This window comes from Pristiophorus japonicus, chromosome 1 (genome assembly GCF_044704955.1).
Source record: "Pristiophorus japonicus isolate sPriJap1 chromosome 1, sPriJap1.hap1, whole genome shotgun sequence".
Classification (NCBI taxonomy): domain Eukaryota; kingdom Metazoa; phylum Chordata; class Chondrichthyes; family Pristiophoridae; genus Pristiophorus; species Pristiophorus japonicus.
The window spans coordinates 330,049,543-330,073,154 of NC_091977.1; the positions used below are offsets into that span (position 1 = coordinate 330,049,543).

The following is a 23,612-nucleotide window of genomic DNA, read 5'->3' on the forward strand; positions in this document are numbered from 1 at the left end:
ATCCTCAATCCATGCTAATATATTACCCACAACCCTGTGAGCTTTTACCTTGTGCAGTGACCTCTTATGTAGTACATTGTCAGAATTTTATATGTTTCAATGAGATCACTCCTCATTCTTCTAAACTCGAGAATATCGGCCTAGTCTACTAAATTTCTCCTCATAGGACAATCCCCTCCATCCTAGGAACCAGTCTGGTGAACCTTCGTTGCACTCCCTCTATGGCAAGTATATCCTTCCTCAGATAAAGAGACCAAAACTATATAATACACCAGGTGCGGTCTCACCAGAGCCCTGTGTAGTATAGCTTGGCACTTCAAAATACTTACCTTATTGTTACTGTTCCAGGTCCACAGGATCACGGCTGGTGTTCTGGATATACATGTCAGAAAAGAATCTCGCTGTTCCATGGAATTGTGGCAACGAATAAGTCCTATGATCTATACTTCACCAGCACCAGTCCTCAGAATCTGCGGCTAATGCTTCTCAACACTGATGACAGCAGAGTAAGGAACCACCGCCGCGACAGCTGATGTTTTATGCATCCTGTTTCTGGGGTGTCTTGCTACGGTTATATTTTTTTCTTCTCTTTGCTTGGCTGATTTCAGTATTTATACTTGTACCAGTAGCTTTTCCTCGTGCATGTTGGGCACAGGTAGCTGAGGGCAGCAGTTAGTTGGATGTGACAGGAGTGGAAGCATATTGAGTGTGAGGCAAAAGAACTCGGGAGGTGGGAGGTATTGGAGGGGAGGGGAAGGACCTGAGGATATCAGAAATAGAAAGCACCAAAGAGGTGAGGCACATTGGGGGGGGGCAACTTTAACCTCACCCACCTGTCGAGAAACTGACGGGATCGGGAGCAACGCTGCTTTATCATCCCGTCCGATTTTACTCTCCGTTGAAGCCAATATTGGGCAGGATGTGAAACTGGTGTTCCACCCGATCCCGTGGGATTCCCTTCCCGAGATGTAGGGTAAAATTATCCCCATGGAGTGAAAAGAGGGTGATGAGAGAAATGAGAGGCAAAGAGTGAGGAAGACCGGGAGAGCAAAGATCAAAGACATGGCTGGAGAGGGAACAATACTGAAGCTACCTTATGTAGGAGTATCCAACTTTTCAGACTTTTAGTTTTGGTCTCTTTACTTGAGGACGGATCTACTTCCCAAAAAAGTGAGTGGGTAACATGTGAACTCCATAAATAAACACACGAATTGCAAGCTCCCTGTGCACAGGGAACCTGTGTTTCATTTACATTTTGCTCTTCACTTCTTGGCCTCGCCTGGTGCTTGTCGCTCACTCCCCCTCTGCCCTTCACTGTGTCTGCTGCACATGCCATTCTCTCTGTCACCCATCGATGTACACATCACTATCCAGGACGCCACTGCCAGCTTTGCATCCTAGGACACTTCAAACATTCCAAGCCTGGGAAGATTGATAAAACTTGCTTCCTGATTGGGTCTAAGATAACTCTGCAACCCATGTCCTAACTCGCACCAAGTCCCGTTCACCCATTACCTCTCTGCTTGCTGACCTACATTGGCTCCTGGTTAAGCAAAGCCTCGATTTTAACATTCTCATCCTTGTTTTCAAATCCCTCCATGACCTCACTCCTCCCCATCTCTGTAATCTCCTCCAGCCCCACAAACCCCCAATATATCTGCGCTCCTCTAATTCTGGCCTCTTGAGCATCCCCAATTGTAATCGCTCAACCATTGGTGACCGTGCCTTCAGCTGCCAAGGCCCTAAGCTCTGGAACTCCCTCCCTAAACCTCTCCACCTCGCTACCTCTCTTTCCTCCTTTAAGACGCTCCTTAAAACCTACCTCTTTGACCAAGCCGTTTTACTACGTTAAAGGCACTATGTAAATGTAAGTTGTCGAATGTTTCAGTAGACAGGGTTATGGGTTTGAAAGATGCCAAGGATTTGAAGGGCAAATCTCTGAAGCTAATATTCCTTTCTTTTCTGAAAAAGGCTGTAGGTTTGGCAATATACTACACAACATCACAACGACTAGAAGTGTATGCCAACAATGCATTCGTCTCTCCTACTAATGCAGAGTGGAATGCCGCGCACACTGATTTCACATTAAAGGGCCCAACCTACACAGGTAAAGCAATGTCAAAATATTTTCCTATATTGTTCTTCTTAATGCTTTAAAATAATGAGTGCACCAGAATCCGAGCAAATGAGAAAATCAGCTGGCTGGATTTAAGGGGCTCTAATTTCACCACCATCCTGCGTCGTTTTTTTTGCATCCGCTATTTTTTTGGAGCAAATTAAAATCTGAAAGTTTCGCCAAAGTTTCTGTGCCATCATAAAGTACTTACGGCCGATTTTTTTAGTTGCCAATTTTTTGACGTCACTGGGGGTGCCGGCTGCCGGCAGCGCCATTTCCGGCCACTGCCGAGTTTGGCCAAGTAGGATTTTTTTTTTTTAAACGGCGCAGTGCACTGTTCTGAAAAACCTTATGGTGAAATTAAGAAAATCAGCGCAGAAGATCGAGTTCCACGGCCCAGGATAGCAGTGGTGGAGGGGGGAGGCATTCGACCCAGGATACAGTGGCACCGGCATCAGGGAGCAGGGGGGGGCGGCATTCGGCCCAGGATAGGAGCAACACCGGGAGCGGGGGGGGGTGCATTCGGCCTGGGATACGAGTGGCACCGGGGGCGGGGGGCTTTTCAGCCCGAGATAGCAGCGACACCGGGGCTCTACAATTGCTTATGTCTTGCTGCATCTTATATGTTTCACTTTTCAGCCTCAGCCCTTCAGTGTGTCCCTCGTTACCCTAGCAACCCGAGTTTTTCGGCGCAGACCTCCAAAATGAAAGTTTATTCCGGCGAAACTTGCAACTTTTTTTTTGCCGCAGTCGGCCACTAAAAAATCGGAAGTACCTCTACAACTGTGCCAAAACTCTGCAATGTGGAAAATTGGCCCGATTTGTGCTACATAGAATTACATACAATTACATAGAATGTACAGCACAGAAACAGGCCATTCGTCTCAACTGCTTCATACCGATGTTTATGCTCCACACGAGCCTCCTCCCACCTCTCTTCATCTCACCCTATCAGCATAACCTCCTAGTCCTTTCTCCCTTATATACTGATCTAGCCTCCCCTTAAATGCATCAATACTATTCGCCTCAACTATTCCTTGTGGTAGCGAGTTCCACATTCTCATTACTCTGGGTAAAGATGTTTCTCTTGAATTCCCTATTAGATTTATTAGTGACTATCTTATATTTATGGCCCTCTGGCCACAGAATGTGAGGGTTTAGCGCCAGCCGTTAAGGCCGGATTTGATGAACAAATGGCAGCTGACTCAATTCCGCCCACTTCCGGCGGGTTCCGCGGCGACCACAATTTACCGCAGGTCGGTAGCGCTGCCTTTGCCAGCGCTCGCTCCAGATAGTTAGATGAGGCAGATCGTGAAGTCAATGAGTGTGCAATGCTGATTTGACACAGATCTGACATTCTGGATGTCGCTGCTCCTTTTAACGCCTTACATCACAAAAGTGACTCCCCACCACCAGCGCTATTTAAAGGGATCATCAACAACTTGCAGCTGACTTGCTGACTTGCTTTTTCAGTTCTAGTGACTAAGTTTGTGCAACTGTTTGGAGTGTTCTAGAGTTGCTTAAAGTTGCTGTGGTCACGTGGAGTGTTGCTGGAAGTGGAAACGGCTTTGCTTCTCATTTAAAGGGTTCTGCTCACACCACCTGCATTCCCCCTCATGCTCGAGTATGATGGTGCAGAGTCAGCGAAGAAGAGGACAAGATGCTCGCTGAGGGAGGAGGAGGAAGGGCATGAGGGTTTTCAGCAGAAGGTCCTACCCACCTAGGGTTTTTAGGGAGCACTTCTCCCACCTGCACTTAAGCCAGGAGCAGTGTATTAAGAGGCTCCGCTTTACCAAAGAGGCGGTCGCAGAACTCTGCCGCCTCGTGGAACCAGATCTGCAGCCTCAGAGCAGGGCAAAGACAGCTCTCCCACTGGTCCTCAAGGTCACCATGGCCCTCAATCTTTCTGCCACCGGATCCTTTTTGTCTGCAGCAGGCAACATAGCTAACACATCCCAGTTCACCATTCATCGCTGCATCTCTGCTCCAGGAGAAGGGATTTCATTGTCTTCTCTCTGAACAGAGAGAAGCAGCACGCGCGTGCATGTGGCTTTGCCAGGATAGCGGGGTTTCCCATGGTGCAGGGTGCCACTGACTGCACACACATGGCTTTGCAGGCACCATATACCAATACTGAGATGTTCCGCAACCACGAAGGCTACCACTCACTGAGCATGCAACCATTGCCACCACAGGTTCTGGGACCCTCTCAAGAGGAGGAGGAACAGATGAAGCAGGCAGCAAATCCCCGTTCTGGATGGACTGTCCGTGGGCACCTCATCAGACTCCGGTTCCAGTGAATGAAACCCCAGATTCCCGTTGCTTATCACTTCCCCATCATACCATCCCTCTGTTACGGAACATCACAGGATCCTCCTGGGCACATAAGGTGAAATGAGAGACACCACAAAACACACATTCCAAGCATAATTCATAAATTTATCAAATTCAAATCAAAAGAACAAAATCAACTAATCACCCTTGTGCATTCCCTTAGTGTCTGTCTTTTGTGTGCATTTTTATACTCGTTCCCCAGGAAGTGCACCCCAGTGCCTGCAGCACAGCTGGTGGAAGGCTGCTGACCTCAAACAGCTCTGGACTTAGAAAGCCCAGCTATAGACTGCACCACCTCGGTATGGGGAGCAGTGGTCAGGGCTGGCTAGATGACGGGCAGCAGCAAGGGCACTGGCGGAGTGGTAGTGGTGGGATTAGAATGCTGTCAACCTGAGAGAGGGCAGCAGGTTCTTGCTCCATGGAGCCAATCCATTCCCCCGTAGCAGCGCATCACCAGTGCTATTTTCTGAGCTGGTGCCTATGAATGTCAGATGTCTTCTTCGCCTCCTCCATCTGTGTCTTCCTCAAATTCAGGGACCGGCTGGCCAGGTGGTAATTGTTATGTATCTGAAAGGAGAAAGGCACAAGGGTCGGGTAGTGGTGAGGGAAGGAGGGAAAAGCAAGATATTTGTGTTTACACCATCAGCAGCTTGTAAGTGGGAAGAGATTGTGGGACGAGGGGAAGTGGAATATGAGATGAAGGATTAGGTATGACCATACTGTCATTATCAGTGATTCTTTCCACGGACTCTGTCACAGCCCTTCCAATTATGTCGAACACTGCTTCCTCCAGGCCAGTTAGGTTGTCAACTCTTCTTGGCAGCCTCTGATTTGCTGTTGCTCTCTGCCTGCAAGAGAAAGACAACTGTGTCAGTGAGTGTTGTAAATGTGTTTGGGTGATGTGCCTGCCATGGTTGAATAGCTGGCAGTGTATGCAAGGTGTGGGTGTGAGTTTTGCAGTTTGTTAAGGTTGTGAGGGTGAAGTGAAGCTATGATTGTGAGGTATGAGTGGTGATTGCTAGAGATTGTTGGTAGGTGAGTGATGAGGGTGCAGTACATTGAGCAGTGTGTGAGGCTTGTGGTGCAGATAGTGGGTGATGGCATTTGCCAAAGGCTTCACTCACCTTGACCAGCCATGTGATGTCATTACACACTGGATCCCGGTCCTGGGGCCAACACTCATCGCAGTGACTGATTGAGCTATCTCCTCCCAGATCCTTCAGCTGTTCAACCTTGAAGAGCTCTTGCCCAATGCGGGTATAGGACATCCCGTCGTTGTTGGACCCCAGGAGGCCTCCTTCAGAAAAACCTTTTGCCCTTTTTCTGGGGTGTTGAGCCATGCCCTGCTTTCACCTGACAATGAGGTGCTTCTGCATGAAAGCACCTCCCCTTTAAGTAATGCAGAGAACCAGACAAACTTTATTTGCCAGTAGACTGCACCAAATATTGGTCCCATTGATCACCCCCCCCAAGCGGGCACCAAGTCATTCAACAGTGTGCTTAGCACTGAGATCAGCACAGCAATCATGTAAATGAGCAGGCAGCACAAATTTCGCATGCTGCCTGCACCACTTAGAACGGACACAGGCAAATAGTGCTGGGCAGTACCCCGACCATTTTTGGGCCTTATCCAATTTCTAGGCCCTATTTTTGGACTCCACCACAAGTGGAAACATCTCTACATCTACTCTATAATCTTAAAGACCTCTATCAGATCACTCAGCCTTCTCTTTTCTTGAACTGAAGCAATGGAAGCAGGAGTCATCATCATCATAGGCGGTCCCTCAAACGAGGATGACTTGCTTCCACAATAGTTCACAGATGTTTCAATGAAGGACCCGATTTTCCAATCCTGAACTCCAGTTGAGGGGGTGGAAGATGCCTGTGCGTGTTTGATCGTTTTAACGTGTGGTGATCGTTGCACACCAGCCACCACATGGGCTCAACAGAGCTAGGCCTTTATCCAGTGGCAAGAGTTGAACCAGGACGACTGGAGACCTGCTCTGCTGCACGGACCTAGTGCGCACACATATAGCAGTGTGGGCTGACCCGTGCTGCCTCTGGGCCCTCGGCTCTTCTGGGCCCCGTACCCAGCAGGGTACAGAGCAAGAGTAGACCATACAGCATAGAGAAAAGAGCCCCAGCCTATTCAGTCTTTGCTGAAAGTATAATCTCTCAGTTCTGTTATCAGCCCTGTAATTCTCCAGTGCTTCTACATCCTTTTTGTAGTAAGGATACCACAACAGTGCACAGTACCACAAGTATGGTCTAACCAAGGGATACAGAAACCAGGGCTGGATTTTCATGGAGGAGGTGGGGACTCCGATGCGAGCAGGAAAACTGAGCCAGTTCTTCGTGGCCAACAAAATGGAGGAGGTCAGCGACACAGATCGGCGCTGGGCGGTGTTCCTCACGGTTTGTGGTCCAAAAATTTATGGTCTGATAAAGAATCTACTGCCTGCGAGTCCAACAGAGAAGACATATGAAGAATTGTGAACATTGGTACAGGACCATCTTAAGCCAGACAAAGGCATCATCATCTCAAGATGCAGATTTTACACGCACGTTCGCTCAGAGGGCCAGAATACGGCGAATTCGTTGCCGACCTGAGACGTCTCATGGGACCGTGTAAGTTCAGGGCTGCATTGGCAGACATGCTGCGGGACTTCTTTGTAATCGGCATCAACCACGAGGTGATCCTGCGTAAACTACTGGCGGTGGAGACGTTGGACTTGAACAGGGCCATCACGATCGCTGTCATGCATGACGACGGATAGAAGTCTAAAGCAGATATCTGTGAAAAATTTAAATTCGGCAAGTACTGTAAATATGATTGATTTGCCGTTCGGCAGAGCGGCACACGGCAGGGCCTATCCGACTGAGTACGTGAAACCTGTGGCTGCCCAAAGTCTGCCAGCGGGAATGCATCCGATTTCTCTGTGTTGGCATTGTGGGGGAAATCACCGGCACCAGCAGTGCCGATTTAAGCAATATAGTTGCAAAGGCTGTCTGAGGGTGGGGCAACTCCAGCACAAGTGTTCACAGATGAGCAAGCGTGCTGCGACACACCACATGGAGGATGATGGTCAGACTAGCGCAGATCCAGATTCGCAATCTCAGATACCAGAGGAGGAAGTGTATGGACTGTACTCGTTCCTAACTAAGAGCAAGCCGATAATGATCAATGTGAAATTTAATGGGGTGCCGGTATCGATGGAACTGGACATGGGGGCGAGTCAATCGATAATGAGTCAGAGGGCATTCAACAAGCTGTGGGATACTAAGGCTGTGAGGCCCAGGCTGAGTCCAGTCAATGCCAAGTTGCGCAATACACCAAAGAACTCATAACGCTGATAGGCAATGCCAGAATTAAAGTGTCGTATGATGGTGCGGTTCACGAGTTACTGCTATGGATTGGCCCAGGCAATGGCCCAACACTGTTCGGCAGGAACTGGCTTGAAAAAATCAGATGCGATTGGAACGACACCAAGGCATTGTTGTCGGAGAAAGATACATGTGCCCAAGTACTGAGTAAGTTCCCCTCGCTGATTGAACCAGGCATCGGCAACTTCACGGGAGCCAAGGTGCAGATCCACGTGGACTCAGATGCAAGACCCGTCCATCATAAAGCTCTGGCAGTTCCATATATGATGAGGGAGAAGGTCGAAATCGAACTGGACAGACACCAGTGTGAAGGGCTCATATCACCGATTGAATTTATTGAATGGGCCAGCACCATTATTCCTGTGCTGAAAAATGATGGTACAGTCAGAATATGGAGTGACTACAAGGCTACGATCAACAGGGTTTCAAAACAGGATCAGTACCCATTACCGAAGGCTGATGACTTGTTTGCAACGCTAGCCAGGGGGAAGTCGTTCACCAAACTGGACTTGACGTCAGCCTACATGACACAGGAGCTGGTCGAGATGTTGAAGAGACTTACGTGCATTAACACGCATAAAGGACTGTTTATTTATCACAAGTGCCCTTTTGGAATTCGCTCAGCTGCAGCAATATTTCAGAGGAACATGGAGAGTCTACTGAAGTCCGTTCCCAGAACCATCGTGTTCCAAGATGATATCCTGATCACAGGTCGTGACTTCGAGGAACATCTGAACAACGTGGAAGAGGTTTTACATCGTCTGAACAAAGTGGGACTCAGACTGAAATACTCAAAGTCCGTCTTCATGGCACCAGTGGCCAAATTCCTGGGGAGGAAAGTTGCTGCCGACGGCATCAGGCCCATGGATGTGAAAACCAAGACCATCAAGGATGCACCCAAGCCGTAGAATGTGACGGAATTGCGTTCGTTCCTGGGTCTACTCAATTACTTCGGTAACTTCCTACCGAAATTGAGTACCTTATTAGAACCACTGCACATACTGCTAAGAAAATGCGACAACTGGGTGTGGGGTGCATTTCAAGACAGAGCTTTTGAGAAAGCCACTCATCTGCTTTGCTCCAACAAGCTGCTGGTACATTATGACCCATGTAACCATTTAGTATTGGCCTGTGATGCTTCGTCATACGAACTTGGTTGCGTACTCCAACAAGTTAATGAGTCGGGTAAACTTCAACCAGTCGCCTATGCTTCAAAAAGTTTGTCTAAAGCGGAAAGAGGTATGACCTTGGCTCTGCTTTATTACGGCCCAAAGTGCATATATACAAAATGGCTGGCCTTTTATACTTGGGCTGCACACACGTGCGTGCAGCCCAATGGCCTCCAACAGTGACTCATCTAGTGGCTAGTGATCCCAAAAGTACATACATGACAATATCCCCCTCTGAGATATTAACACAGTCTTTTACAAATTGAGACGGTCCGGTGTTTTACGCTCCCGGGTTGACCGTCTCAGTTCAACTCCAGCCTTAGGTGAGTGTTCAGAGTCTGTTGTGACTGGTGGCTGGGTGGTTGACCTGGTGGGAGTGCAATAGCCATGTCAGGAATTGAAAGTCCATTTTCATTGAACATGTCAGTGATTAAAAGTCCCGATTCACTGATGACCACTGAGTCCTCTGATGACTGGGGGTAGGTAGGTTGGTTGGTCGTCGATTGTCTCTTCCTCCAACTGTTCCGGTTTGTCTGTGTGCTGCAGCTTTGTCTGATCCCTATGTTTCCTGCATGTTTGCCCATTTTTGAGCTTGACAATAAATACTCTGTTGCCCTTCTTGGCCATGACAGTACCAGCGATCCACTTGGGACTCTGACCATAATTCAGAACATATACAGGATCATTTACAGAAATATCGCGTGACACAGCTGCGCGATCGTGATACCCTTGCTGACTTTGTCTTCTATATTCAACAGGATTATTCAAGTCAGGGTGCACAAGAGATAGCTTGGTCTTAAGACCTCTCTTCATCATTAGTTCAGCAGGCGAGACCCCGGTAAGTGTGTGTGGTCTTGTCCTGTAACTCAGCAGTATGCACGACAGGCGGGTCTGCAGTGACCCTTGGGTTACTCGCTTCATACTCTGCTTTATGATTTGGACAGCATGTTCTGCTTGCCCATTGGATGCAGGTTTGAATGGTGCTGACCTTACATGTTTGATACCATTGAGTTTCATGAATTCTTGAAACTCCTGTCTGGTGAAGCACGATCCGTTGTCGCTAACAACGATGTCAGGCAGACCATGTGTTGCGAACATGACACTGAGATTCTCAATGGTAGCTGCGGATGTGCTGGATGACATGATTATACACTCTATCCACTTCAAATATGCATCCACCACAACTAAAAACATCATCCCCAGGAAAGGACTTGCAAAGTCTATGTGGATCCTGGACCATGGTTTGGACGATCATGACCACAGACACAGCGACGATTCCACTGGTGCTTTGCTGAGCTGCATGCAAGCGTTGCACTGATGCAAACATAATTCCAGCTCAGAGTCAATTCCCAGCCACCAAACATGAGACCTGGCGATGGCTTTTATCATTACAATGCCAGGATGTGTGCTATGTAGCTCACGTACAAATTTCTCTCTCCCTTTCTTGGACATAACAACACGATTGCCCCACAGTATACAATTCGTCTGAATAGACAGTTTGTCTTTGCGACGAAGGTAAGGTTTGGTCTCCTCACACATTTGCTTGGGTATGGCAGACCAATCACCTTTGAGGATGCAACTCTTCACCACTGATAAAATCGGGTCCTGGCTGGTCCAAGTCTTAACTTGTTGAGCCGTGACAGGGGTTCCTTCACGCTCAAAAGCATCCATAACTAACAATAGGTCCGCCGGTTGTGGTGTTTCCACCTCCGTGGGCAACGGCAGACAGCTCAAAGCATCGGCACAATTCTCGGTGCCAGGTCTATGGCGAATGACATAATCATAAGCGGATAATGTCAGCGTCCATCTCTGGATGTGGGATGAAGCATTGGTCTTGATACCTTTGTTTTCAGAGAACAGTGAAATGAGCGGCTTGTGATCTGTCTCCAGTTCAAACCGAAGACCAAACAGGTACTGATGCATCTTTTTAACCCCATACACACAGGCTAGTGCTTCTTTCTCTACCATGCTGTACGCTCTTTCCGCTTTAGACAAACTTTTTGAAGCATACGCGACTGGTTGAAGTTTACCCGACTCGTTAGCTTGTTGGAGTACGCAACCAATTCCATATGACGAAGCATCACAGGCCAATACTAAACGTTTACATGGGTCATAACGTACCAGCAGCTTGTTTCAGCAAAGCAGATTAGTGGCTTTCTCAAAAGCTCTGTCTTGAGACGCACCCCACACCCAGTTGTCGCCTTTTCTTAGCAGCATGTGCAGTGGTTCTAATAAGGTGCTCAATTTCTGTAGGAAGTTACCGAAGCAGTTGAGTAGACCCAGGAATGAACGCAGCTCCGTCATGTTCTGCGGCTTGGGTGCATTCTTGATAGCCTTCGTTTTCGCGTCTGTGGGCCTGATGTCATCAGCAGCAATTTTCCTCCCCAGGAATTTGACCTGTGGTGCCATGAAGACACATTTTGAGTGTTTCAGTCTGAGTCCCACTTTGTCCAGATGATGTAGAACCTCTTCCAGGTTGTTCAGATGTTCCTCGGCATCACGACCCGTGATCAGGACGTCATCTTGAAACATGACGGTTCTGGGAACAGACTTCAGTAGTTTCTCCATGTTCCTCTGAAATATTGCTGCAGCCGAGCGAATCCCAAAAGGGCACCTGTGATAAATAAACAGTTCTTTATGCGTGTTAATGCACGTAAGTCTCTTCAACGTCTCGACCAGATCCTGTGTCATGTAGGCCGACGTCAAGTCCATTTTGCTGAATGACTTCTCCCCGGCTGGCGTTGCAAACAAGTCATCAGCCTTCGGTAATGGGTACTGATCCTGTTTCAAAACCCTGTTGATCGTAGCCTTGTAGTCTCCACAGATTCTGACTGTGCCATCACTTTTCAGCACAGGAAGAATGGGGCTGGTCCATTCATTAAATTCTACCGGTGATATGATCTCTTCATGCTGGAGTCTGTCCAGTTCGATTTCGACCTTCTCCCTCATCATATACGGAACTGCCCGAGCTTTATGATGGATAGGTCTTGCATCCGAGTCCACGTGGATCTGATCCTTGGCTCCCGTGAAGTTGCCGATGCCTGGTTCAAACAGCGAGGGGAACTTGCTCTGTACTTGGGCACATGTATCTTTCTCCGACGACAACACCTTGATGTCGTTCCAATCGCATCTGATTTTTTCAAGCCGAACAGTATTGGGCCATTGCCTGGGACAATCCATAGTGGTAACTCGTGAACCGCACTGTCATACAACACTTTAATTGTGGCACTACCTATCACCGTTATGAGTTCTTTGGTATACGTGCGCAACTTGGCATTGACTGGACTCAGCTTGGGCCTCACAGCCTTAGTATCCCACAACTTATCGAATTCCCTCTGGCTCATTATCGATTGACTCGCCCCCGTGTCCAGTTCCATCGATACCGGCACCCCATTAAATTTCACATTGATCATTATCGGTTTGCTCTTAGTTAGGAACGAGTACAGTCCAAACACTTCCTCCTCTGGTATCTGAGATTGCGTATCCGAATCTGCGCTAGTCTGACCATCATCCCCCACGTGGTGTGTCGCAGCTCGCTTGCTCATCTGCGGACACTTGCGCTGGAGTTGCCCCACCCTCAGACAGCCTTTGCAACTATATTGCTTAAATCGGCACTGCTGGTGCCAGTGATTTCCCCCACAACGCCAACACAGAGAAATCGGATACATTCCCGCTGGCGGACTTTGGGCAGCCACGGGTTTTGCGTACGCAGTCGGGTAGGCCCTGCCATGTGCCGCTCTGCCGAACGCCGAATCAATCATATTTACAGTATTTGCCGAGTTTCGATTTTTCACTGATATCTGCTTTTGACTTCTATCTGTCGTCATGCGTGACTGAGCAATCGTGATGGCCCTGTCCAAGTCCAAAGTCTCCACCGCCAGTAGTTTATGCTACAAAGAAGTCCCGCAGCATGTCTGCCAACACAGTCCCGAACTTACACGGTCCCGCTAGACGTCTCAGGTCGGCAACGAATTCTGCCGCATTCTGGCCCTCTGAGCAAACGTGCGTGTAAAATTTGTGTCTCGAGATGATAATGCTTTCGCCTGACTTAAGATGGTCCTGCACACAATTCTTCATATGCCTTCTCTGTTAGACTCACAGGCAGGAGTAGATTCTTTATCAGACCATAAATTTTTGGACCACAAACCGTGAGGAACACCGCCCGGCGCCAATCTGCTTCGCCGAGCTCCTCCATTTTGTTGGCCATGAAGAACTGGCTCAAATGGCTCACAAAGTCTGCCCAATCTTCTCCTTCCACAAATTGCTCCAACAATCCAAGTGTGCTCATTTTTGCATGCAAAGGTTTTTGTTGCCTCGTCGCCAAATGTTGTGTATGCAATAACTGTTCGACTGAGTACTGTTTAACTCCACGAGGTATGACCTTGGCTCTGCTTTATTATGGCCCAAAGTGACTAATATGCAAAATGGCTGGCCTTTTATACTTGGGCTGCACACACATGCGTGCAGCTCAACGACCTCCAACAGTGACGCCATCTAGTGGCTAGTGATCCCAAAAATACAAACATGACACTTAGTGAGGGGTCCTCCAATTGCGGGTGGTGTGTTAGGTAGGAAGCCTGGATTCAGGAGTAAGTGTAAAGGCACTTACCTCCTGGATGCAGTTGTCCCACCTTGCTGTAACTGCTGGGTTTTACGAAGTGTGTAAAAAAATGGAGGTTAAAGAAGAGGTTCCAGTCTCATTATAATATTGAAGTCCAAGATATATGGTGACTAGATCTGTGCACAGTACTCCAAGTGTGGTCTAACTAATGTTCTATATAAATTTAACATAACTTCTTTTGCGTTTTCTTGATACATTTCTTTATGTCTACACAGGAGAATTCGTTCCCAAGTTGGACTCCTCTGTCCTTGGAGCAAACTACTTTGACAGAGAATACCAGATGCTTAATGTTCTAGTGAGAGGCTCAACTCCAATTGAGATCCACACAACTCCTGTGCTTTTTATCTCCTTTAATTTACCAGCAATGACAGTAGATGAATTCTACGGCCCCGACTTAGCACAGAATCTCGCCCTGTTCCTAAATGTGCCTCTAAGTAAGATCCGCATTACTAAGATTGTCCGGGAAGCAGGGCGCCGCAGGAAGCGCACTACAGGTATTACAGTCGAAGTAGAAATTGGAGATCTTCCATCTGAACAGTTCTCAGCAGGCAGTAGCAACTCTACCAATACTACCTCTACTGAAGGTAAACAGCGGCTTTGTTGCTTTACTTTGTACATTGCACAGGTCATCATTAGGATATAACTTTACATAGACCTGAAGAATGAAGACTACACCTGGTACGGTAGTGTAATTGGTTCTGGTCCTGGACTAGCAACCTAAAAGTCCTGAGTTCAAATCCCACCAGGGCAAGTTGTGAGATCGAATTGAATAAATCTGGTCATTTATGGATTAGCACCAGGAAAATAACCAGGAAAAGCTGTTGGATTGTCGTAAAAACCCAATTGAATCGGGGAAGGGAACTGGCCACTCACCATGACTCTAGTCCGACATTGTGGCTGAATGTTGATGCTCTCTAAATTACTACAGAAACATTAGAATTCCCTACCGAGCACCATCATCACAGGAACTGCAATGATTTGAGAAGACGGCTCACCACCGCCTTCTCAAGGGCAACTAGGGATGGGCAATAAATGCTGGTCTTGCCAGTGACGCCCGCATCCTGAGACCAAATATTTTTATAAAGGTTTAACTGCTGCTTTTAGGTATTAATTTAAACCCTCTACATTACAACACAGAAACCAGCCATTGGGCCCAACCAGTCCATGCTGGTGCTTATCCTCCACAGGAGCAGTGTCCTAATCTCATGTACCCGCACTGTTCCCATATCCCTTTATTCCCCTTTCCTTCACCCACCTATTGAACCTGTTCTTAAATAATCTCTCCTTAATCACTAACTCCAATAGTGATTCCACAGCCTCACAACCATTTTTCCAAAAATGTTTCTCCTGCTCTCTGTCCTAAAACTCTTCCATTGAATCATATATCTATTTCCCCATTCTAAACCCCTCAATTACTGGAAACAATCTACATAATCATGATGATCTACAGGCGCCTCCATCAGTAGCTTGCCCGACTTTTTATATTTTTAAAATTTATTCATTCACAGGATGTGTACGTCGCTAGCAAGGCCAGCATTTATTGCCCATCCCAAATTGCCCTTGAGAAAGTTGTGGTGAGCTGCCTCTTGAACCGCTGCAGTTCATGTGATGAAGATATTCCCACAGTGCTGTTAGGGAGGGAGTTCCAGGATTTTGACCCAGCGACGATGAAAGGAACAGCAATATACTTCTAAGTCAGGATGGTGTGTGACTTGGAGGGGAGCTTGGAGATGCTCCATCGATTTCCATGTTAAAAGTTCCAATTGACCCCCAGCATCCACAGCCTTTTGGGGCAGAGCGCTTCAGAGTTCCACTACCCTTTGTGTGAAGAAATACTTCCTGATTTCGGTCCTGAACGGCTAGCTCTAATTTTAAGAGAAAATTCCCCCTCCGTATCTATTCTATCGTATCCTTTTAACATTTTAAACACCTCGATCAGATCATCCTTTTTAAACTCAAGAGAATACAAACCAATTTTATGCAACTTGTCCTCATACATTTAACCCTCTAAGCCCCAGTATCATTCTGCTTGGTACACTAAGTGTTCAAATAAGAATTAGGAGCAGGAGTAGGCCATTCGGCCCCTTGAACCTGCTTTGCCATTCAATAGGCCATTCATGGCTGATCTTCTACCTCAATTCCACTTTCCTACACTATCTCCATATCCCTTGATTCCCTTAATATTCCAAAATCTATCAATCTCAGTCTTGAATATACTCAAAGACTAAGCACCCATAACCTTCTGGGATAGAGAATTCCAAAGATTCACCACCCTCTGAGTGAAGAAGTTTCACCTCATCTCAGTCCTAAGTGGCCAACCCCTTATTCTGAGACTGTGATCCCTGGTTCTAGACTCCCCAGCCAGAGGAAACATCCTCCCTGCATCTACCCTGTCAAACCCTGTAAGAATTTTGTATGTTTCAATGAGATCACCTCTCATTCTTCTAAACTCTAGAGAATATAGGCCTAGTCTACTCAATCCCTCTTCAAAGGACAATCCCCCCCCCCACCCATCCCAGGAATCAGTCTCGTGAACCTTCCCTCTATGGCAAGTATATCCTTCCTTAGGTAAGGAGGCCAAAACTCTGCACAATACTCCAGGCGTGGTCTCACATATAATTACAATAAGGTGTCTTTACTCATACTCAAATCCCCTTGTAATAAAGGCCAACATACCATTTGCTTTTTTAATTGCTAGCTGTACCTGCATGTTAACTTTCAGTGATTTGTGTACAAGGACACCCAGGGCCCTCTGAACACCAACATTTCCCAATCTCTCACCATTTAAAAAATACTCTGCTTTTCTATTTTTCCTACCAAAGTGGATAACTTCACATTTCTCCACATTATATTCTATTTGTCATGTTTTTGCCTATTCAATTAGCCTGTCAATATCCCCTTGAAGCCGCTTTGCATCTTCCTCATAACTTACATCCCCACCTAGCTTTGTATCATCAGCAAACTTGGATATATTACACTTCGTCCCCTCATCCAAATCATTGATATAGATTGTGAATAGCTGGGGCTCAAGCACAGATCCTTACAGCACCCCACTAGTTACAGCCTGCCAACTTGAAAATAACCCATTTATTCCTATTCTCTGTTTTCTGTCCGTTAACCAATCCTCAACCCATGCTCGTATATTACCCCCAATACCATGAGCCCTAATTTTGTTCAATAACCTCTTGTGTGGCACCTTATCGAATGCCTTCTGAAAATCCAAATACATCACATCCACTGATTACCCCTCATCTATTCTACTAGTTACAACCTCAAAAAACTCTTAACAGATTTGTCAAACATGATTGCCCTTTCATAAATTCATACTCTGTCCAATCCTATATTTATTTTCTAAGTGCCCTGTTATCATGTCCTTAATAATAGATTCTGGCATTTTCCCTACGACTGATATCAGGCTAACTGCTCTGTAGTTCCCCGTTTTCTCCTTCCCTCCTTTCTTAAATAGTGGGGTTACATTAGCTATCTTCCAATCTGCGGGAACCGTTCTAGAATCTATGGAATTTTGGAAGATGATAACCAATGCATTCACACCTCTTTCAAAACCCTAGGATGTAGGCCATCAGGTCGAGGGGATTTATCGGCTTTCAGTCCCATTAATTTCTCCAGCACCATTTTTTTACCAATACTAATTTATTTCATTTCCTCATTCTTTTGGTTCTCCACTATTTCGTGTCTTCTTCCATGAAGACAGACACAAAGTATTTGTTTCATTTCTCTGCCATTTCCTTATTCCCCATTATAATTTCTCCTGTCTCAGCCTGCAAGGGACCCACATTTACTTTCGTTAATCTTCTCCTTTTTTCATACCTATAGAAGCTTTCACCATCTGTTTTACTCGCTAATTTACTCTCATATTCTGTTTTTCCTTTCTTTCTCAATTTGTTGGCCCTCCTTTGCTGAATTCTAAAATCCTCCCAATCCCCAGGTTTATTGTTCTTTTTGGCAACATTATAAGCTGCTTTCTTTGATCTAATACTATCTTTAACTTCTCTTGTTAGCCATGGTTGGACCACTTTTCCTGTGGGGTTTTTGGGCTTAAAGGAATGTATGTTTGTTGTAAATTATGTATCAGTTCTTTTAAATGCTAGCCATTGCTTGTCGACCGTCATACATTTTAATATAATTTTAATATCTACCTTAGCCAACTCACTCCTCATACCGAAGTAGTTTGCTTTGCTTAGATTTAAGATCCTAGTTTTGGATTTAACTAAATTACTTTCAAACTCAATATAATATTCTATCATATTATGGTCACTCTTCCATAAAAGCCCCTTTACTACAAGGTTATTAAGTAACCCTTTCTCATTGCATAATACTAGATCTAAAATAGCCTGTCCCCTAGTTGGTTCCTCAACATACTGATCTAGAAAACCATCTTGTATACATTCCATGAATTTGTCCTCTACATTATCACTGCATATCTGGTTTGCCCAAATACGCCAGATAATTATGTATTTATCATGCTGATGAATCTGTTTTGTGTAGAAACCATCCACTTTGACTTTTCTGAGGGTGACTGTGACTATAACTGGTGTAGTACTGGGAGTGTTACATAAGAACATAAGAAACAGGAGCAGGAGTAGGACATTTGGCCCCTCAAGCCTGCTCCGCCATTCAATAAGATCATGGCTGATCTGATCTTGGCCTCAACTCCACTTCCCTGCCCACTCCCCATAACCCTTGACTTCCTTATCATTCAAAAATCTGTCTATCTCCACCTTAAATATATTCAATAACCCAGCCTTCACAGCTCTCTGGGGCAGAGAATTCCAAAGATTCACGACCCTCTGAGAGAAGAAATTCCTCCTCATTTCCATTTTAAATGGACAACCCCTTATTCTGAAACTATGCCCCCTAGTTCTAGATTCCCCCATGAGGGGAAACATCCTCTCTGCATCTACCCTGTCAAGACCCCTCAGAATCTTATACGTTTTCATAAGATCACCTCTCATTCTTCTAAACTCCAATGAGTATAGGCCTAACCTACTCAACCTTTCTTCATAAGACAACCCCTTCATCTCAGGAATCAACCTCGTGAACCTTCTCTGAACTGCCTCCAATGCAAGTATATCCCTTCTTAAATACGGAGACCAAAACTGTGCACAGTACTCCAGGTATGGTTTCTCTGTTTCTCTGTTTCTCTGCTTTTATATTTTATCCCCCTTTGCAATAAAGGCCAACATTCCATTTGCCTTCCTAATTACTTGCTATATCTGGATGCTAACTTTTTGTGTTCATGTACAAGGACCCCCTGATCCCTCTGTACCGCAGCATTTTGTAATCTCTCTCCATTTAAATAATAATTTACTTTTTTATTTTTCCTACCAAAGTGCATAACCTCACATTTTCCCACATTATACTTCATCTGCCAAATTTTTGGCCACTCACTTAGCCTATCTATATCCCTTTGCAGATTTTTTTACATCCTCCTCACAACTTGCTTTCCCATCTATCTTTATATCATCAGCAAATTTGGCTACATTACATTCGGTCCCTTCATCCATGTCATTAATATAGATTGTAAATAGTTGAGGCCGCAGCATTGATCCCTGTGGCACCCCACTAGTTACAGCCAACCTGAAAATGAACCATTTATCCCGATTCTCTGTTTTCTGTTAGCCAATCCTCTTTCCATGCTAATATATTACCCCCAACCCCATGAGCTCTTATCTTGTGCAGTAGTCTTTTATGTGGCATCTTATCGAATGCTTCTGGAAATCCAAATATATGACATCCACTGGTTTCCCTTTCTCCACCCTGCTTGTTACATCATCAAAGAACTCCAGCAAATTTATCAAAAATTATTTCCCTTTCATAAAACCATGCTGACTCTGCTTAACTGCATTATGATTTTTTAAATGTCCTGCTACTACTTCCTTAATTATGGACTCCAGTATTTTCCCAATGATCGATGTTAGGCTAACTGGTCTATAGTTTCCTGCTTTCTGTCTCCCTCCTTTCTTAAATAGGAGCCTTACATTTGTGGTTTTCCAATTCGCTGGGATCTCTCCAAAGTCCAGGGAAATTTGGTAGATTACAACCAATGCATCCACCATCTCTGCAGCCACTTCTTTTAAGGATGCAGGCCATCAGGTCCAGGGGACTTGTCCACCTTTAGTCCTATTAGTTTACCTAGTACCTTTTCTCGAGTGAAAGTGATTGTTTTAAGTTTCCCCCTGCCAAGAGTCCCTTGATTATCAATTATTGGGATGCTTTTAATGTCTTCCACCATGAAGACCGATACAAAATATTTGTTCAAAGTCTGCCATTTCCCTGTTTCCCATGATTAATTCTCCAGTCTCATCCTCTAAGGGACCAACGTTTACTTTAGCTACTCTTTTACTTTTTATATACCTGTAGAAGCTCTTACTGTTTGTTTTTATGGGCCCAAGTTTCGGGACGCACCTAAAACGGCGCAGCCCGGACCTGGACGCCTGTTTTTCGCGCCAGAAAGTGCGCCTAAAAAAAACTTACCTATTCTCCAGCTCCCTGCAGGTCTTCTGCAGCTGGGCGCAGCACAGCACGAGGTGTTGGGGGCGGAGCCAGGTCCCTGTGCTGAAAGCAGTGCCGGGACCTCTGCACATGCGCGCTACAGTGGGCACGCATGTGCAGTAGCTCCAAGCGCCCAAAACTGTGGGAGGGGCCCAAAGCACACAGCCCCTAGCCCTGGCCGAATGGCCTCACTGGGGCTGAGTGAATAAGGCTCCTCCCACCCGACCCAACCCCTGCTCCCCGCCCCCCCGGCGACCCGACCTCCGCGACTCTCTCCCCCCTTCCCCCCCCGGACCTCCGCGACTCTTCCCCCCACCCCCCACCCCTCCGGACCTCCGCGACTCTCTCCCCCGCACCCCCCCGGACCTCCGCGACTCTCTTCCCCCCCCCCCCGGACCTCCGCGACCCCCCCCGAGACCCGACGCCACCTCCCTGTAAACCTAGCCCGAGGTCTTGGGCCCGGCCATTCAGCCTCCTTCTCTCCCTCCTCCCTCCTCCCTCCTTCCCTCCCTCCTCTCTCCTTCCCTCCCTCCCTCCTCCCTCCTCTCTCCTTCCCTCCCTCCCTCCCTCCTCTCTCCTTCCCTCCCTCCCTCCTCTCTCCTTCCCTCCCTCCTCTCTCCTTCCCTCTCTCCCTCCCTCCTCTCTCCTTCCCTCTCCTTCCCTCCCCTCCTCCTCTCTCCTTCCCTCCCTCCCTCCTCTCTCCTTCCCTCCCTCCCTCCTCTCTCCTTCCCTCCCTCCCTCCCTCCTCTCTCCTTCCCTCCCTCCCTCCTCTCTCCCTCCTCTCTCCTTCCTTCCCTCCCTCCCTCCCTCCTTCCCTACATCCTCTCTCCTTCTCCCCCTCCCCTTCTCCCCTCCCCCCTCACCCCCTTCTCCCTCTCTCCCTTCTCCCCCCTTCTCCCCCTCCCCCCTTCTCCCCCTCCCCCCTTCTCCCCCTCCCCCCTTCTCCCCCCCTCTCCCCTCCCCCCTTCTCCCACCCCCTTCTCCCCACTCCCCCTTCTCCCCCTCCCCCTTCTTCTCCCCCACCCCCCTTCTCCCCCTCCCCCCCACCCCCCTTCTCCCCCTCCCCCCCTCCCCCCACCTCCCTTCCCCCTCCCCCCACCTCCCTTCTCCCCCTCCCCCCACCTCCCTTTTCCCCCTCCCACCCCCCTTCTCCCACCCCCTTCTCCCCCTCCCACCCCCCTTCTCCCCCTCCCCTCGCTGTCAGAAACACAGACACTGACAGACAGAAAGTGAGAGACACACACACACAGACTGACAGACAGATAGAGACACTGACAGAGACACACTGGGGGGACCGTCCCAGCACGCTGTTGGAGGACTCCCGGTGCTGCAGTCAGTGAGTAGAAAATGTTTTATTTATTGATTTAAAAAAAAAATTATTTTTATTAATTTTTTTTGATTGATTTATTGATGTATTTATCATTTATTATTGATGATGGCTCTTTATTTGTAAAACTGAAGTGTTTAATGTTTGTAAACTTCCCTTTAAACCACCCCCCCCCCCCCACCATTCCCTACGCCTGATTTGTAACCTATGCCTGATTTTCTAAAGTGTACACAAGGTTTTTTCGAACGTACAAAAATCTTCACTTACTCCATTCTAAGTTAGTTTGGAGTAAGTTTTCACTGCCGAAACTTTGAAAACAGGCGTAAGTGGCCGGACACGCCCCCTTTTGAAAAACAAATTCTGTTCCAAAGTGAAACTGTTCTAACTGACTAGAACTGGAGCAAACTAAATGCCGAGAATTCCGATTTCTAAGATACTGCGTTCTAAACCAGTTGCTCCAAAAAATCAGGAGCAACTCAGGCCGAAACTTGGGCCCTATATTTCTTGCTAGTTTACTCTTATAAACCATCTTCTCTCTCTATTATTTTTTTAGTCGTCCTTTGCTAGTTTCTAAAAATGTCCCAATCCTCTGGCCTTCCACTGTTCTTCCCAAGATTGTATGCCTTTGTTTTCAATTTGAGAAGTTGCACTCCTCCAGCTCTGTGCATTTAATGGATCAGAAGGTTTCTTACCACAAGACCACTCAATTGGGATATGAAGTGAAGTCATTTGCATGGAATTCTACAGGTGTTTTTCTGATATTCCGCCATAACGACAAAGACCTGGAAAATCTGAACAGGAGGAGGCCAGTCAGCCCCTTGAGCCTATTCTGCCATTCAATCTGATCATGTCTGATCTGTAGCTCAACTTTATTTACCTGCCTTTGCTCCATATCCCTAAATACTCTTACCCAACAAAAATCTATCGACCTCAGTCTTGAAAATTTCAATTGACCCCCAGCATTCACAGCCTCTTGGTGGAGAGAGCTCAGATTTTCACTACTCGTTGTGTGAAAAAGTCTTTTATGTCATTTCTACACGATTTAAGCTGATCTTCCATCAAAGTTACGACAGCTTTTCGGAAATACTCCGCAGAAATTCTATGCCCCCTCCCCCCGTGTGAATAACTTGCCATGTAATAAAGTACAAGGCGACTTGCTGTAAATGCTGTTTGATTGTAACTGTCTATAGCCAACCCGTCTACCTATGTCTATCTACGATGCTTCAAATGATGTACTGAATCAAGCTTGCAAAATGTTAGGAGACTTATGGTAATGTTGGGCAACTGAACTGACAATTTGTGTTAACTTCACATTATGCAGGCAAACTGCAGTTCTCCGATCTGAAGGAAATTGCCAGCAGTCTCGGTGAGGCCATGCTGACAGGAAACCTGAGTGCTTCCCTGGGCTTTACAATCTCTGCAATGGATATCTCCAATCCAGTCCCACCTCCAGGTGACCCACAGTGGGCCCAGGTAACATCTTGTGTCTGCATTTCATCCTTATGTCTACATTTAGCACTGTACCATTCCCCTAATGCAAAAATAGGCACAGCAGTAATTGGCTATATAAATGAAAGTTGTTAGAACATAAGAACATAAGAATTAGGAACAGGAGTAGGCCATCTAGCCCCTCGAGCCTGCTCCGCCATTCAATAATATCATGGCTGATCTGGTCGTGGACTCAGCTCCACTTACCCGCCCTCTCCCCGTAACCCTTAATTCCCTTATTGCTTAAAAATCTATCTATCTTTGACTTGAAAACATTCAATGAGCCAGCCTCAACTGCTTCCTTGGGCAGAGAATTCCACAGATTCACAACCCTCTGGGAGAAGAAATTCTTTCTCAACTCGGTTTTAAATGGGCTCCTCCGTATTTTGAGGCTGTGCCCCCTAGTTCTAGTTTCCCCCACCAATGGAAACAACCTCTCTGCCTCTATCTTGTCTATCCCTTTCATTATTTTAAATGTTTCTATAAGATCACCCCTCATCCTTCTGAACTCCAAGGAGTAAAGACCCAGTCTACTCAATCTATCATCATAAGGTAACCTCCTCATTTCTCGAATCAGCCTAGTGAATCGTCTCTGTACCCCTTCCAAAGCTAGTATATCCTTCCTTAAGTAAGGTGACCAAAACTGCACGCAGTACTCCA

The 23,612-nt window shown here is 46.7% G+C and overlaps 1 protein-coding gene across 1 annotated transcript in view; it reads left to right on the forward strand.

Moving 5' to 3' along the window:
• The window catches only part of pkhd1l1.1 (PKHD1 like 1, tandem duplicate 1), a 402,260-nt gene that overhangs the window by 344,093 nt on the left and 34,555 nt on the right, over window positions 1-23,612 (forward strand). The window contains exons 73-76 of the mRNA XM_070881087.1: window positions 349-506; window positions 1,972-2,107; window positions 13,840-14,208; window positions 22,786-22,937. Of these exons, the coding sequence (XP_070737188.1) occupies window positions 349-506; window positions 1,972-2,107; window positions 13,840-14,208; window positions 22,786-22,937 (815 nt within the window). The remainder of the gene's footprint in view (window positions 1-348; window positions 507-1,971; window positions 2,108-13,839; window positions 14,209-22,785; window positions 22,938-23,612) is intronic.